Below are 17796 nucleotides of genomic sequence, written 5' to 3' on the forward strand. Positions count from 1 at the left end.
CTTCAAGTCTGTACTGACAACCCAATTCAAGCCTTCAGCTGTGGGAGCTGCTGCCTGCTGCTATGTAGCTGTTGGGTTAACACTGGCTTTTGTTTGATATCGTGGCTTACTCGTGAGTGCTTATTCAAAAAAAGTCTTTCAAAGTCTCGTTTCTGGAGGACTGAAAGTTAATGTAGTCATGTGAAAAAAGCGTACACTAAATTGTAATAAGTGCACATTACCTATTTGCTCATGCGGCTTACAACGCTGTCATTATTCTGCAGCTTGAGTCTGGCGTGAGTTGTAGACAGTCTTATCGTACATATTTCATGTGGAGTTTAAAAATGCATCGTGCAGTAAAGCTGGCCAAAGTTCTTGTCTCATCATTTGTAAAGTGTGAAACAAGCCAACATACAGGGGTGGAGTGTATGTGTGTGAAGAAATATTAAAGAGAAATAGATTGCCAAAGAGGGCAAAAGAAAAACGACAGGGATTTTCTTTGATTTAAGACCTGGCGTTCCTCTTTGAAGAGTTGTGGCTGTGTTGTGTACAATCAACACGCTCTGTCACTTAGCCACCAGATAACTGATGTTCCACCCCCCTCATAACCAGAAGCTATCAGTCTGGGACTTCTGCTTGTCGTCTCTCAAGTAAATTACAGCTCAGCCACTCTAGATAGCTTGATGTTCTTCCGGTGCCCTCCATCTCTCTTTCTCCTGTGTCCTTTATTTCTGCCTTTGCTTTATTTATTATTAATTTATTTGCTTATTTGGGGTAATCACAACATGGTTTAAGCTCATTTAAGCAATAGGTTTGCTTCATGAAACTCGGGCATTGTCATTCAATTGTTAACTAGTAATCTGATTATTTGAGCCTTTTGTTTCAGTCAAGTTATTTCAGGTGCAGCTTAACTGCCAACACCTGTGGTTATATATCCATAAATCTTTTGGGGGGTATTCCTTGTCTCTTTGTGTTAAAAACCAGTGTTTACGTGATGAATTTGCGAACTGCTATTTTAGCCAGTGACGACTTAAAGCAGCGGTTCCCAACCCCCGGGCCTCGGACCGGTACCGGTCCCTGAGTCGTTTGGTACCGGGCCGCGAGAGTTGAGGCTCAGGTGTGAAATGTATGGTTTTCAGGGTTTTTATCGGTTTTCAGCGTTATTTAGTTATCGTTTTTATCGCTAACTCGGTTTTCCTGGGTCTTTTCATGTGTGTTATGAATAAATCTTCTTTTTTTTTTTTGGTACTGGTACTAGTTTTATTTTGTTGTATTTATCCGCGACACCTTAAAGGCCGGTCCGTGAAAATATTGTCGGGCATAAACCGGTCCGTGGCGCAAAAAAGATTGGGGACCGCTGGCTTAAAGGATTGGTTATGGCATACACTGGGTTTATAGCCCCAGCAGTGTCTACCTCCGATGAGCACCAATGAAAATAATCTTTATAATGGTTTTATTGTCTCAAATGAAAGCTCATTTCTAGATGCAAACATAGCCTTGGTTGAGTTTTGTAGATTGCCCCTCATAAAGAGTTTAGTGTTGTTTGCCAACCTACTGCTCTGCCTTTCAAACAGGAGGTGCTAGTGAGAGGTGATAAAATGGCACCATCCTGCTTTCGTTCGACACAGCTTGGTCAGAAATAGAAAACTCAACTGGAATTAATTACACCAAATGTCAGCCGTGTGACATTTGGTGTAAGGAAAGAGACAACTCATCGAGCAGAGTAATATGAGAAAGTCCTAATTTACCCCATTAGAGAAGATCCATATCTTGGTACAGTTTTGCTGAAATGTATGCAGGTAAATGTGGTAAAACCCATGCAAGACACAAAAGTGCTTTGAAGCGACTGTTGTTGTGATTTAGCTCTGTATAAATAGAATAGAGCTGAACAGTTCTTATAAATCTCGCAGTTTATACCCTCAACAAAAAAGAAGTGATAATTTGTCCCACTGGAAAAGATCCACGAAAATAAGAGTGGGGAACACAAAGTGTTTTTGCTGTAAATTGAATATTTAGTTGACATAAGCCTAAATATTGTTATGAATTTGAAATGGTTTTGTAAATTTGTAAAGTGATGTTTTCTGTTGAAGTCACTAATTATTCTATATTACGATTCTTTGCAACCCGAGATTAGCGGTCTCATTATGAATCAAACTCAGATCAAAAGACTTTCTAGAAAAGCCAGGCTTCAATATGCCTCGGATTAATTAACAGGTGAGCTGTGTTCCACATCTGTTTTCACCAGCTTCAGAAATGTGTCATTTTTTGTGTATGTCTGAATATTTCACAGTCCTAATCAGAGTGAACCTTTCTTTGTGTAAGTTTTGACTTCCTGCCACAAAATGAGCTTTTATGTTAGAACCGAATATTAAAAGGTCATGTGCAGCTCTAACACAGCTTCTTTTATAAAACTGTAAGTAATTTAGTACCTGTGTGAACTCTTCATACTGACATCACAGTAGAGTTGCCAAGTGCAAAATGTACAAGGTGTCAAACAAATGTCAGTCTGTGTGAAAATGTAATGAGATGACGAAGAGAGGCGGTTTAATTCAACAGTGACAAAAAAGTCTAAATGTCAGTCAATTAGAATCAGAATCAGAATCAGAATCAGAAAGGGGTTTATTGCCAAATGTTGAGCAGGTTTACAACATTAGGAAATTGCTGCGGTGCTTCAGTGCAAACATAGTGTCATAAATAGCACTTAAACAGACATGAAAAAATAAAAGTAGGGATAAGAATTAAATTAGTTAATTAGGGTGATAAATCCCCACACGGCGGCATTATATTAACACTAAAGCTGCTTGCTGTCTGGCCAGCATATTTTTATTGTGAAGATGCAGCTTTCTACCATGCACCCTGGTGTTCAAAGTGCCAATTTACACCACAGCCCTAGACAGCCCCAAAGAAAAATATTGTATGTGGAATGCCATAGTAATACATTACAACCAATGGGTAACATTTCCAGTTTTACATTGGAATGGGGATTTTAAAAAGAAATGTTAGAGATTGTCAAATCAGAAAATCTGTACAGCAATATAGATATATTTCACCGCTTGCACCGTTTTGCTTTCTGTTTCGCTTGTTCTTGATTTAATGTTGCTTGAAAGAACATGAAACTATTCACTCAAACTACTGCGGCTGCACAATTCACTTCACCTCTGCACCTCAGAGTCTACAGGAGTTGTTGGATCTAGAAGCTGTTAAAGTGACATGGCACTTGTCCTTGCTATAAAATGATCCATCTTCAGGTATGTCTGTCTGCATCACAGGCATCCTCTTGCCGATTCCCTCTTCCACTCCCCAGATGAGCAAAAGCGCCTCATTTACTCAGGCTTCAAAGGCGCTGCCTAACTTTTCTCCCATATGACTTCACTTCCCATGGGGGGTCTGTCTATCCCTTTGAATCCCAACCAAACAGGCTTTGATGGCATCTTTGTGCATTACATGAGTCAACTACATTCCACTGAGAAAAATAAGCATTCTCTGTTGTACCAGCTGTGAAGTAAAATGGGAAAGAAGTCAAACTTGGCACCATTCAAGTTCTCAAAAAAGAAATGGTGTCTTTGCACAGCTTTGCTGAATTATGTGGAGCTAAATCTATTAAAAGCCATGTCACACATCAGTTCTTACAAATCTTCCAGCATAAACCCTTAACCCAAAAGAGTAAAAAAAAAAAAGTATGTGTCTTTGCTATGATGCGGTACAAATCGCTCTTTCTTGACAGCAGTTTCATTCATAAAGTCTTGAAGGTCATTTTTACACATCTTGTTACTTAACTCTTTTAGGAATCCGAACATTGAAGGATCTTTAATCCTCTACAGGTGATAATCACTGAATTTGATCAATTTCACAATATATGGAGGTACAATGTGTTTTTTGTAAGTTCAGGAAAGGAGTGGGCCGTGTATGGATGATTTGGTTGTATATGGAAGCTCTGGGAATGCACGGCAAGTTAAGCCTAGGAGAAAAAAGCAAAGGAGTCAAAGAAATCATGTGAATCGCATTATGGCCTTCACCACCATGATATTGGGTTATATAACGTAGGTTTTCGATTATTTATTGCATGCAATTTGCTTGATAGGAAATTCGTGGGATTAGTTTGAAGTTAGATATTCCTTTTTTTTCTCAAATATAAGTAAAAATGTTTGTGAAATCTTCAAGTGCATCTTGTCAGGAATGTAATGGTGAAAAGAAATCCAGTTGAGACTAGTGCAGCAAAACAATAGTTGTTCAGTTTTTGTCAGCAGACTCGAGGTCCTCTAGTTTAAACAATTCTTCTTCTCCATCGTCTTATCTGTAACAGTTCTTTCCTTTCTGAAGAATCAGTCTCCTGGTTTTGTTTTCACCCTCCCGCCACTATGTTTGACAGTTGGTATGAGGTGTTTATGCGGACATGCTGTGTTTGCTTTCCACCAAACAAAGTTCCTGTGTATTATGCCCCAATATCTCAATTTTTCTCTTATCTGTCCAGGGACAGTGTTCAAGAAGTGTTGTGGTTTGTTCAGAATAAACTTACCAAACCTAAGTGCTTTTCAGAGATAATAGGCTTTTCCCTTTTTTCCTTCCAAACAAGATATTCTTGTTTAGTTTTTTTTTTCTAACTGTACTGTCATTAACTTTAACATTATTTACAATCTTAATTCCTATTCAAGCATTAGTGGTGCATTTAATTTTTCATACTCATACAGTTTGTTTGGAGAGGGTGTTAATCCCTAACCAAATAATGACAGTGTAATATGTCATGTGTTACTTGTAGTATTTATAAGGTTGTATTTATGACCTAATAAGGGCATGAAGCCCTAGACTTGAAAAAGCATGTTGTGACAGAGTGTGGTCTGTTTCAGTTGTAGGAGAGTGGTGATGCAGTGCATCTAGTAGGATGTGTGCCAGTTGTGCATATCCTGCCCAGAATGTCAGCTGGTGAGCAGCCAGCCATTCCAAGAGCACTGTTGTGTTACCACTGATGGTGGTCCCATTTCAACACATTGACATGGACTTCATTGGGCCATTTAACCAGAGTTCATGGGGATATTGCTTTGTATTACTTCTGATGATCTATGCAACTTGATATCTCGAGGCAATGGCGCTGTACAACAAGTACTGCGCAAGTGCCGTTTTAGGTCATCTCCTGAGTCGGCATTCCAAAAGAGATACTGTATGACCAGGGAACCTCATCCATATTTTGCACACTAAAAGAATCGTATGAATTGCTGGGCATTAAATCTGTTTGAACCACCGTCTAGACTGATAGGTGGGTGGAGCTGCTGAGCTGAAGACTTGAAAGTCCATGGTTCATGAGGATGAAGCATTTGGGATTGCTGGCTGGACCCTCTATGTTTGCAGTGCAAGAGGTGCCCTAAACTTCAACAGGAGTTTCACTCTCTGAGTTGCGGTTCAGCAGAAAGCTGTAGGGGGGCTGTTGGAACTAATGAAAGACAATTGGCAGGAAGGTCCAAGCCCAGGTAAGAATAAAATCCAGTGCATTCTGGACCTGAGAACAAAGCTGGTCCAGAATTTGCTACAGGCCCAGGAATGTTAGCAGGACCTGTAGGGGCTACACTCAAGCAAATTTCACCGCTCCTTTCATCCAGCTCAATTACTCGCCAAGTGGCAAAGACCCTTGGTGGTCACCAGTGTTGGTCAAGTTACTTGAAAAAAGTAATCAGTAACTAATTACTGATTACTTCCCCAAAAAGTAATCCCGTTACTTTACTGATTACTTATTTTCAAAAGTAATTAATTACTTAGTTACTTAGTTACTTTTTAAAAACACGATTTACAACCTGAACAGGGGCCCGTTCTTCGTACCTCGCTAAGTAGGTTAGCCGGATTAGATTGTTGACGATTTCGCGTGATCCTGGATCAGTCGGTTCCCCGAAGCTCATCCGGGACTTGCTGTCATAGCAACAGAGCCGTAAGCGTAAACCTGCTCGGGAGCAGGTTTACTTTATGTAAACAGGATTAGATCGCGGCCACGCAGGTATGTCCGCTTCATTTATACGAAAGCAACAGCGATATTTTTCCACTGTTTCACCATAAATAAATATTATCAATGTAACTAAAGATAATGCAGCACTTGATCCTTTTATTGATGTCACACAGATACATACAGGTCATTTCCTAAAAAAGGGAAATGTACTATTAACATTCTATTACATGTATGTGATTATTACAGATGTAATTCATATTTCAGAGTAGTAATTGTAAATTACTTCGTGTAATCAAGATGAGAGACCACGGCTATAAAAGCGAAGGTGGATTTGGGAAGCCTGTCGCAGCCATGTCCTGTCCGTATACGCGACCAACCCATTGCGGAAGGTGCAAGATTGATAAGGAGAGTCCTCAGAATTCAGCGTATATTGCGGGACAGACAGGATCCTTTAGCTCAGCGCGACAGTGTGCTCATAGAGAGATATCGATATTCCCGTGAGGGTATTATTTACTTAACCAACTTGTTGACGAGGGGGTGCAGGACCACCACCTGTCTTTTTTTGCTCTGCCCTTTTCTTGGTTGCTGTTATGAACAAACTAACAGAGTATTACAGGCCAGTATTACCTTGCCAAGAGACGCAAAGCAATCTAAGAGATAAATATTACCATTCTGTAGAATACTCCTGTATTCCACTTTTACTTGTTCCCATGTTCTTGTGGGTCCTGTTGTGGCTCTAATGTGAAAGGGGATATAATATAACATATTATAATATAATATAATGCCATATGATATTGGACAATATAGTGTCATATGATAGATCTACCCTACCGCCTACTGGTGTTGGCCAGAGGGGCCGATGGCGCGATATGGCAGCCTGGCTACAACCGTAGCTGCCTCCACCAGTGTGTGAATGTGGGAGTGAATGAATAGTGGTATCGTAAAGCGCTTTGGGTGCCTTGGAAAGCGCTATATAAACCCAATCCATTATTATTATTATTATTATTAAATTACCTACGAGTTTGATTTGTCAGCAACTTTCTGCCAGCCCTCTCTCCTTGCTTTTGCAGCCTTTGCAGTGTTCTCTTGCGTTTTAATTAAACTCTGAAACTCCTGAAATCCCTCACTCATGAGTTCTTGCTCTGCTGCCGGAAAATACCGAGCACGCCCCTTGGACATTTTCGCCGACCAATCAGCGGGTTGCCGATCAATGTTTCTACTATCGATGCGTAGCCCCTTTTACGACACCCAGTGATGTCACATTCCTGCGTCCAGCTGTAGTAATCGTCAACAGCAGGTGTGTTCGGGGAACCGGATTAGCGAGCTCACGGTTAGCGCGATGATTTGATCTTGGATGTGTCATTTGATCTTGGATGTAGTAAGCGACGTACGAAGAACGGGCCCCAGGTGATAAAGCGATATCTTTCAGTCCAATTCTACTTTTTCTACATAATCCATCATACAAAATGTAATCAAATGGAAAAGTCTCTTTTTTTTTAACTTGTTTTATTAGTTTTAATCTTTTAACTTTATGCATCAAGCAAAAATTGAATTATATGCAACATTCTCTGAGTTGAATAAATGAGTTTAACATTTAAACCTATTTTCTGCACATTCCAGCACATAAAATAAAATATTTTTTGTGTTTACACTCACTCTTTCAAATAGATGCAAGTAAAACACAGCAGAACATGAATAAAGTCAAAGACTCAGTGGTCCTGTTGCTCTATTTTCACCTGCAAAGCAGGACTGGGGTAGGCGGAGGTTTACCCTGGTGCAGGTGTGCAGCGGTCAGTGGAAGGATACGGCAGTGTCTGTGTGAGTTTCCCATTACGTCGTTGCGCACTCGGTGTTTTGCTTGGAAGTTTAGGGGTTTTTTTCGCTGTAAAAATAAGTTTTCTTCCCACGCACGATGGACGCTAATGTTTTTGTCACTTTTTATGGAATCAAACTCAAAGTAAGGTCAGTACTTCCACGCTGCACGCTCATACTCTCTCCCACAATCGATATGTGATCCATTGTTGATCTGCACACAGCTGTTGTCACTAACGGCGCACTTGCTTACGTCACTGTCGTGAGACATTCTCGCAAAAAAATCACGGTTTTAGTAACGCAGTAACGCAGCGTTCCTACGGGAAAGTAACGGTAATCTAATTACCGTTTTTGCAATAGTAATCCCTTACTTTACTCGTTACTTGAAAAAAGTAATCAGATTACAGTAACGCGTTACAAGTAACGCGTTACTGCCCATCTCTGGTGGTCACACAGCAAGTGTTGACTATGAAATGGTGCAGTGGGACAGAGTTGGAGCAACAAAGATATCACCTCATCTTCTTAAAAGCCTAGAGGGAGGCTGAATCTGCTTCTCTGGTCAGCCTGGTTAAGGATTGAGATGGGTTACGGCCTCACCCATTTCATCCTCACGCCACTGTGATGGCTACCTCACTCCAGCCCAGAGAGCAGATGTTGGTGCAGTGCAACAGTGTTTTGCAGATATATTCTTGCCCCTGCCCAAGTCATAGAGCAGCATTTTGAGACTCATCCCTGGCTGATGGAATTGGGTGCTATGCCTTTCTATGCAATAGAAAAGTCACACAACGCTTTGTGTAGCCCTATAGTTTTGTGTAGCTCCACACTCATGACTTTTCACTCACTTTTATCGTGCAGGCTGATGCTTCAAGCAGAGGTGCAGGGGGCTGTTTTGTCTCAGCGGTAAAGGGGGGGTCAATCCCCTTAACTGGTGTATATCATCAAGAAACTGTTGGAGCATTAAACCAGGTACAGCACTGTAAAAAAAAAGAGTGCCTGGCAATCCAGTGGGAAGTTGACTTTCTTCATAATTATCTCCCGGGACGCCCATTCACCCATTGTTCAGATCATGCCCCAGTGCAGTGACTCCACCACATGAAAGATACCAACGCCTGATTCACCCGGTGCTTCAACGTGGTCCACAGGTTGGCTGGTCTTGGGGGGAGTAGAGTAGGCTAGATGGCTCCCCACCTGTAACATACAACCTATGTTACAGGTGCATTTTCTTTGTCACCTAACTGTAATGGAATAATGTTGCATTAGCAGAGTATCACAGTCAGTGCTTATGTTGTTCAAGAAATCTGGTATATGCACTTGTTTCATTTAGTTTGAGCATGTCAACTGCTGGTTTGCTCTTTGCTCAGTTTCACTGTGTACATTTCCTCTGCTTCGTGAAGCAGACACATACAAGCAGACCACACATAATGGTGAAACACAACAGAAGAGAGTATCAAAACAATAGCAAATACTGTCAAGACAAAGATGTGTCATCTTACTCTAGCTTCTCCTGGCCATTTAATGCATTTTACATAGTAGGATCAGGCTAATGGTTGTGACTAGACTTTTTTTCCTTTTCTTGTTTTCACCTTGTAAATGAAACACAAAGGCAAGGTGTTTTGTCATGCTTTGACATGCAGGTGATCCACTGTGACATTCAAGGCTTCTGAATGTTGTATGTAACACCTTTAACACTCACCACACATCCTCTTTCTCTCTTTATACACTTTCCTGCAGTCACTTACTGTTTCTACTGACTGCTTGATGGTGTCCGGTTCTCTCATATCCACTTACACGCAAGCACACTCCAATACAAACATGTGCTTTGGCTTTCATCTCATGTTGTGTGGGTCCTTATTTTTTCATCAGTATTATTATTATTATTATTATTATTATTATTATCAGTTTATAGCTACTTTTTGGGCAACTCAAAGTAGACTTGTGTTTAAGCACTTGTGTCCCTTCAGCAAATCAATCTAAAGTAACTAAGTAAAATGTTATTTATATAACACACTTGTGCTTCACAACCAAAAAGCAAAAAACATTTTTTAAAAAGGTAATCGGAACAAGGTAAAAAAGATGAGTTTTTATCTGCTTTTTAAAAGAGACCACCAAGTCCACAGTTCTAAGGTTCAGTGGGTGAGTGTTTCTGAGTCTGGGGGCCACTGTTACAAAAGCTCTGTCTCCTTTGGTTCACAGCCAGCAAGCCCTGATCACATAACCTCAGGGCCCTGCTGGAGATGTAAAGATGTGAAACTTCACTGATCTGTGTGTATTCAAACTTTCTAACCTTTTTATGCAATTTGGAGAAGGTCAAACAGACGGTTGGATTAATATATATATATATATATATATATATATATATATATATATATATATATATATATATATATATATATATATTAATCCAACCGTCTGTTTGACCTTCTCCAAATTGCATAAAAAGGTTAGAAAGTTTGAATCGTTATAATGATTGCTGTAAGTTTCATATATCAAATGTTTAAAATATAGTTTAAGCTTCCAACACTGCTGATATATTGATATCAGATATGATATCATAGGGTCTACCTTACTATATAAACTGCCTTGAGGCAACTGTTGTTGTGATTTGCTGCTGTATAAATAAAATTGAATTCAATTGAATGTCTCTCAGTGTCAGAGCTCTGTGTGTGGGCAGGCGGAGGTGAGGATCCAAATTCAGGACTCGTGGAGACAGGATTTCAACTCAAAAAACCTCAGCTTTATTGCTGGTAAGAAACAAAACATAAACAGAACAATGACCGCTGAAACCAGAAACGCACAGGCAGGACCTGAGGGTACGACACGACAATGACACAAAGAAACACTGGGCTTAAATACACTGAGGAAGTCATCAAGGAATTAGAGACAGAAGGGGAACACAGCTGGGAGGAATGAGACCTAACAAAACAGGGGAAGCAAAGCTAGAAACACTGACATCAGACATGAACATGAACCTTCAAAGTAAAACAGGAAACAAGACACACTTAACTAAGACACGGACTAGACAGAGTGAGACAGACTAGACTCTGAACTAAACCTGCAATAATGACAAAATACAACCAGAACATTAATCATAATACAGAAATATACCAGAATAACTGAAACATAGATTAATCGTAATAATCAACAAAGCACCAGAGAAACAAAAAACGATCCATCATTCAAAAATAAATCAAAACATAAGAAACTCAAAATGTTGGGTCAAAATGACCCAGAACCGTGACAGTAAGGCTGATATGAGCAGATACTTTTTAAGTACTCTATGTATTCAGAAATACATCAGCCAAACATATCATATATTTGTGAATACATTGCTACTACTTTAAAGCATATTTTTATGGTAAAGCATACTTAGGATAGTATAAATATTACAGCTATAAAGGTCGGAGCCAAAGACACAACTACTTTTTCAAAAAGATGCCATGACAACTACATAACTTCTAGTTTTTTTGTCAACATTTTGCTGGTGGTGTACTTCTGCCCTTGTTTATTATGTTTTTTTAAAGAAGCATGCATATTCCTCTTGAGGAAAATCTTCCATATGAAATCAGTAAGTAGAAACAGGTATTTATTTTACATTGCTAGACAGCTCTCATTAGGATTCTCATCCTGTAGCTCAGACCTTTCTCCAGATTCTTAATGCAGACATGCAAACTAATGCAAGTTTCAGATTCAGCACAGCAGCACGTATTTCCAGAGTAATACGATCCTGCCAACAGCCCTGACCTTTTTCATCTCAATGATAAAATGTTTTAAAATGAACTTTTTTCCCCCGATAGATTCATGAGGCTTTATAAAAGATTACTAAAATTCCTCCCCTCCCAAACAAGTATTTTCCTGAGCAGCTGTGGAATTACCTTCAAAACAGATTTAGAATTCACTGACACAACAAATCGTTTGTAAGGTCAGTCAGAAGATAACGGTAATACTTTTTCATCTCATTTAATTCTGCTAAAGTCACCTCATGTGAGTTGTCACTGGGTTAGTCAGTCCAGACAAAATAACTGAAAAAATAATTATTTTATATCATGTTTAGCATTTAAATACATAATATTGTCATGACATAATATGACTTAAAATAGTGACAAATGTTAAGTCTTCTAATTTTGGGTGGGGTTTGCAATAACTTCCTGAAAAAAATATCTAGGTTGTTGAAGTCAGACTATCTGAAGTTCCTTAAACTGCTTCACTATGAGAGCCTATGCTTGTTTGTTTTGGTGCAAGCTGCTATCAGTCTGGTCACATGAAATGGGATGACAGCACTAATATAGAGTGATTGATGCAAACTGCTGCACAAAACACCAAAGCAGTGGCCATTTGCACCACATATCTCACTAAAACCATGAAAAAAAGAATTGATACCACAAAAACCCTGAATACCAGTCACAGATAATTTGTGTCATAGATTCGTAGACATACATTAGTTAGGTTCAGTTTTTTTTAGAGGAATACCACTATTATTTGCTAAAAGGAGGCCTTTCATATTCATCCTAAATAAATGGTGGAAAATAACTTCCCTAAAACTAGTTTTACAGATTTGTCCGAAGTTCATGACATTTTGAAAACTTTGATTTTCTGCTTATTAACTATGACTGCCATTTTTGTTGACTTTTCAGTCTGATTAGTCCCCGGTGGAATCGCGTGATCTTCAGCAATTTTTACAGAGGCAGACTCCTTTTATTTCATACCCTCAAGCTGTGTTGTCTGTCAGCGGACACATCAGAGCTGTCAATCACAGATATCATGTCATGTCCTAACTGATAACCAGAGAGACGATGCTCCTTCTAAAACTACCTGTATATACCATTTAAGCTCATAATATTCATCTTTGTTTTCTTTTTAACCCTCTCAGGCTCAAATTAAGTTTTTGTTGCTAATGCACAAAAGAACACCTGAAGTGGTACTTCTGAGTAAAAAAAACCTCATAAAATATGTATGTGGGGTAATCAGGTTGTTAGCTTTTACTTGTTGCAAATCTGCAACGCCTGCCTTGAGAGGGTTAATTTAAATTTCTTCTATTTCATTCATCTTATATTTTTGTTTTGTTGTGTTAAAATGTGGTGATTTTTTCCCCTTCCTAGCTAAGCTTGATTTCAAAGAGGTACCTTCTCAATATCTTGCCCATTAATTCTGTTATTACTTACTGGGATCTCAGGGTAAATCACACACGAACAGATATTTAGATATTTTACTCATTTTGTATGAAAGAAAAGAAAGCATATTATGGTGTTAATGTGTTATTAATCTTGTGCAAGCAATTTATACATAAATGTCGTTTTTTTAAGACCAAACCAACACTAGCTTACTGGAAAAAACGATTTAAACCTGTTGGTTAAAAAGAAAAAGGCTGTTTTTTTTGTTTCCTTTGAGGAAGATTTTGATTTAGTGAGTTACAGTTTTTCTCGATTGCTAAAACACATTTCTTGAAACTACGCCTCATATCCTCACAACTGTAAACACAAATCCATAACATCTCACTCAATTTCCCAAACATCCTATTTCCAGGTCAAAATGAAGCTCTACACCCAAAACTATTCACTCCTGCTGAAAAACCAAACTTTGCCCTCAGACATCAAACACAAGCCCTCAAAAACACACACACCACAACAGAGTTTTGCACACTGGTACAATTAATTCAAAACAATAGTTCCAAAACAAATAGGTTGCTTATGGTTCTCCCCTTCAAAACCCTTGTCACATGATAAACACAAAAGACACAACCAATGTATGTACAGTGGCACATTGTCATTCATGTACTATACAGTACAACACACACCAGAAACATTATCCCACCTCAGCATCTTGTCTTTGGTCTGGGTCAGGCCAGAGAATCTCATCCACATCACAGGCTATATTGGCCCCAGCCAGGCAGCGGGGGTAAAATCCTCTTGCATGCCTGATCCACCCCTGGCATGCATCTACTGATATGTCTAGGCAGGCCTCTTCCATGGCCTGAAGGAGGTGAACACGGACATAAGGTTCTCGGTCATACACTTTCCACCGCCATGCCGAAAATAACTCCTCTATCGGGTTTAGAAAGGGAGAGTATGCAGGCAGAAAGATATTAGAAAACCTTGGGTTATTGGTAAACCAGTCACGAACCAGAGCAGCGCGATGGAAGCTGACGTTATCCCACACAACAACGTAGTGAGGCTGCTCTGGCTGTGCTGGTTCCCTGTAGTCCAGCTGGAACATATGTTGTCTTAAACCATCAAGAAAAGCAAGGAGAAGCATAGTGTTATAGGGTCCTAGTACGGCATGGCGGTGGAGTACCCCTCGTTGGCTGATGGCTGTGCACATAGTGACATTCCCCCCACGCTGACCAGGGACATTTACAATAGCCCGATGGCCAATTATGTTCCTCCCCCTTTTCCTTCTTTTGGTCAGGTTAAAACCTGCCTCATCCACAAAGATTATTTCATGGGGAACAGGCCGTCCTTCAATCTCAAAGATTCTCTGCAAAACACATAACACAGTAGAGTCAATCGGTACCCTGAACCACAGTTCAAGAGTGCTGAAATGGCAGCATAAACTGCCATGCTGTGATGGTACACAATACTTTATACAGTATCAAAACTCATACCTGAACATATTCCACACGTTGGTTTTTCACTCTGTCAGAGTTTCGTTCGAAAGGGACTCGGTATGCCTGTTTCATCCGGAATTGATTCTTTCGGAGGATGCGGTCAATTGTGGAGAGGCTGATGGCATTTATGCCTCGAAAAAGATGATCATCCTCAATCACTCTCCTTTGAATCTCTTGCAGGCGGATTACATTATTTGCAATTACCATGTTTACAAGTTCCCTCTCTTGCTCCTCCAACAAAAGCCTTAACCTGCCTCCACCAGGTGGTCGTCTCTGTGTCCTACAAAAATAGAAGCACTCATTACTGTAACTGTCACACATTCTTTTTACAGGAAAATAATGGAAACATACTGAAACTCAAGACACATAAGTTCAGTAACTTACAAGTTACTGTACAAAGCAGTCTTACTGCAAGTACACCTACCTGTTTTCCTCCCTGAAGGTTCTGATGATGGAGACAACAGTGAAGCGACTCAAATTCGGTTGTACTCGTTGCCCAGCCTCCCTCATAGTCATCCCATGGACAAGGACATGGTCAACTAAAGTGGCTCGAATTTCATCCGAGACTGACTGTCTTCTTGCCTTTGCTCTTCCCCTTCCTTGTCGCCGTCGTTCTCCACCTCCACCTCCTTCACCACGTCCTCCTCCTCCTCCACCTCTCCCTCCTCCACCACCTTCCTGTTGTCCTAGACCACCTCCTCCTCCTCTTCCACTACGTCCTCCTCTTTCACCATGTCCTCTTCCTCCACCACGTCCTCCTCCTTCACCACGTCCTCCTCCTCCTCCACCACCTTCCTGTTGTCCTAGACCACCTCCTCCTCCTCTTCCACCACGTCCTCCTCTTTCACCACGTCCTCCTCTTTCACCATGTCCTCTTCCTCCACCACGTCCTCCTCCTTCAACACATCCTCTTTCTCCACCACGTCCTCTTCCTTTGCATCTCTTTGGATCCATTGTTTCAAACCTGAATGAGCTGACTTTGGCCCTTTTATCTATCCATCGCAGGTTCTGATTGGTGTGTGCTAAATTTTGACTCCTAGTGTTTCCACCTGGATAATTGTGTGCTAATTGAGCTCAAGCTATGCTGACTTACAGTTTTTTCTGATTGCTTAAGCACATGTTATGTAACTATTGGCTAATTTAGCAAAACTCTACACACAAATAAAACAACCTGTCACCCAATTATCCAAACATTGTAGTTCTCTTGCAAAAGCAAACACAGCTAGATTAACTCTTCACACCTTTGTAAAAATGGTGTTTCCGTATCAAACAGTACACACAAGCCATCATCTACTAAGCACACAATGCGCCAACTGCACACCGATGGTATGAATACAAAACACATCTGGCGTTTGCCTTCCCTGTGCACAAGGTAGGCTATGTCAGTTTGAGCTCATACTTCTGTCATAGATCCATAAGCATGGAGGGATCCAAACTTCAAGTACTGGTGTTTAGTCAAACACATCAAAACAAACACAAGTGTTTATTTCCAAGTATAGGATTATTTGCAATCGCCATAATGACTATATGGGTTACGTGGTCTGCAGTGAACATGCTTCCTCTGCCCCCTCCTCGTCTTCCTCTTGCTCCTCCTTGTCCTTGTCGTCCTCTTCATCCTACTTCTTCACCTCCACGTCCTCTTCCTCGGCCTCCTCTACTTCTCACTCTTTCTGCTCCCACCATTGTACTCCGCACACACAGCTTACCTGTATTATAGTGCTTAGGCTGATTGCAAAGTGAACGAATTATCTAAGAAAGTTTTCACATGTGAAAGTGTGCCAGACAGTTGGCAAATTAGTGTTAATGATAGCCATACATGTGTATACTTTTGCTAGGAGTGTGTTGGAAATTTGGAAATTGAGTGTTGTGCAGTGAATTGTGCCTACAGTCTTGCAAAGTGTGTGTTACAAAATTGCAAACTGAGTGCAAAGCAGTTTTTGTGCTTTTAGTTTTGCACACTCAGTGAGTGGTTTTGCTATACGTCTGACTAGTTTTAGAAATTGTGCTACAGGAATCACAGTTAGTGTTTAGGCATTCGGTAAAAACTGTAAGTTAACATTATTGCATGCTAGTGCTTTCTAAATGACTACATGGTGTAAGCACTGTAAAATGTAGGGATTTGTGTGTAGAGTTTTGCAGTAACAGTTCACCAAATTTGAGTCATGTGTCAAAGCAGGGAATAGTGTTTATAGTTCAGGGAAATGGGTGAGCTTTTTGAACAATAGCGTTACGGTTTTGAAATTTTAGTTTAGAGGCCTGGTTATAGTGTTTAGGCAATCGAGAAAAACTGTAATAATCTGTTAAATTATGTGACCCCATCTTTATATTTTCTTTTTCCTATGTATGAAAGTTGCTAATATGTAAGGAATGTTTAATGGTAAATGGCCTGTATTTGTATAGCGCTTTTTACTAGTCCCCCCAAAGTGCTTTACACACCCAGTCATCCACCCATTCGCCCTCACATTCACACACTGGTGGAGGCAAGCTACAGTTGTAGCCACAGCTGCCCTGGGGCAGACTGACAGAAGCGAGGCTGCCATATCGCGCCATCGGCCCTTCTGGCCAACACCAGTAGGCGGTAGGTGAAGTGTCTTGCCCAAGGACACAACGACGGAGACTGTCTGAGCCGGGGCTCGAACCGCCAACCTTCCGATTACAAGGCGAACTCCCAACTCTTGAACTACGATCGCCATAATATATGGTGTATTTTGTTTGTATGTTAATATTACTAATAAAAAAAACAAACAACCCCCCCCCCTCATTTTGTTGTTTGTAAAAGTTTGTTATTCGTTTGACTCTTATGCAGTAATTTTGATAAATTTGTCACTTTCAACTGGATTTTGAAATCTTATCTTGATCCTGCATTACCTGAAAACTTACTGCTCAAATTGGGATGTAAATGCACAGATTAAGAGAGTTCACATCACCAAAGCCTTCTCTTTGATTTAATGCTTTCCAGTGGGAATGCCAGCATGCACACTGTGTCTTCAATATAGGTTTGTTGGAGCTCTGATTTAAGTCTGATAACACAGTCAGTTATTTTCTCCACTTCATGCATAGGAAACCATTTCAACCCCCTCCCCTCACTATAATTCACTGCCAGTTTCAATTAAGAGTCATAATTACTTTTCTCCCCGCATGGCAAAATGAGTCCGTTCATGTTGATAAAAGATGACACTGACAGTTGTTTCAGAGTTTCTATTAATGCACTCCAGAGCCCATTTATTGTTTTCAAGTCAGGATAAAATCATAAAAATTACATCCAGTCATGTGACATCCATGGAATTTCATTATTCTTGTAATAAACAACCAAACAGACCAAACTATTTTGTCCCACAATTTCTGTGAAGAATTGTGTTTACGTTGTAAGGCTAATGTGGTGGCATAGCCCATTCTTAATGCTTGCATTACGCAAATCTTTGCTGGACTTATATATATTTGCAGAGCAGACATCAATAAATGATGATTTTCTCAA

At 40.2% G+C, this 17796-nt stretch overlaps 1 protein-coding gene across 1 annotated transcript; it reads right to left on the minus strand.

The window, feature by feature from the left end:
• Positions 1-13173: 13173 nt before the first annotated feature.
• Positions 13174-14831, minus strand: LOC309720737 (uncharacterized protein; the record flags this gene model as incomplete). The annotated part of the gene is made up of 3 exons (XM_082557873.1): positions 13174-14191; positions 14319-14601; positions 14746-14831. The coding sequence occupies 3 exons, from the start codon at positions 14829-14831 to the stop codon at positions 13520-13522; spliced, it is 1041 nt and encodes a 346-aa protein (XP_082413999.1). The 3' UTR covers positions 13174-13519.
• Positions 14832-17796: the final 2965 nt, after the last annotated feature.

Source organism: Aulonocara stuartgranti (genome assembly GCF_965226115.1).
Source record: "Aulonocara stuartgranti genome assembly, chromosome: 13".
Taxonomy (NCBI): domain Eukaryota; kingdom Metazoa; phylum Chordata; class Actinopteri; order Cichliformes; family Cichlidae; genus Aulonocara; species Aulonocara stuartgranti.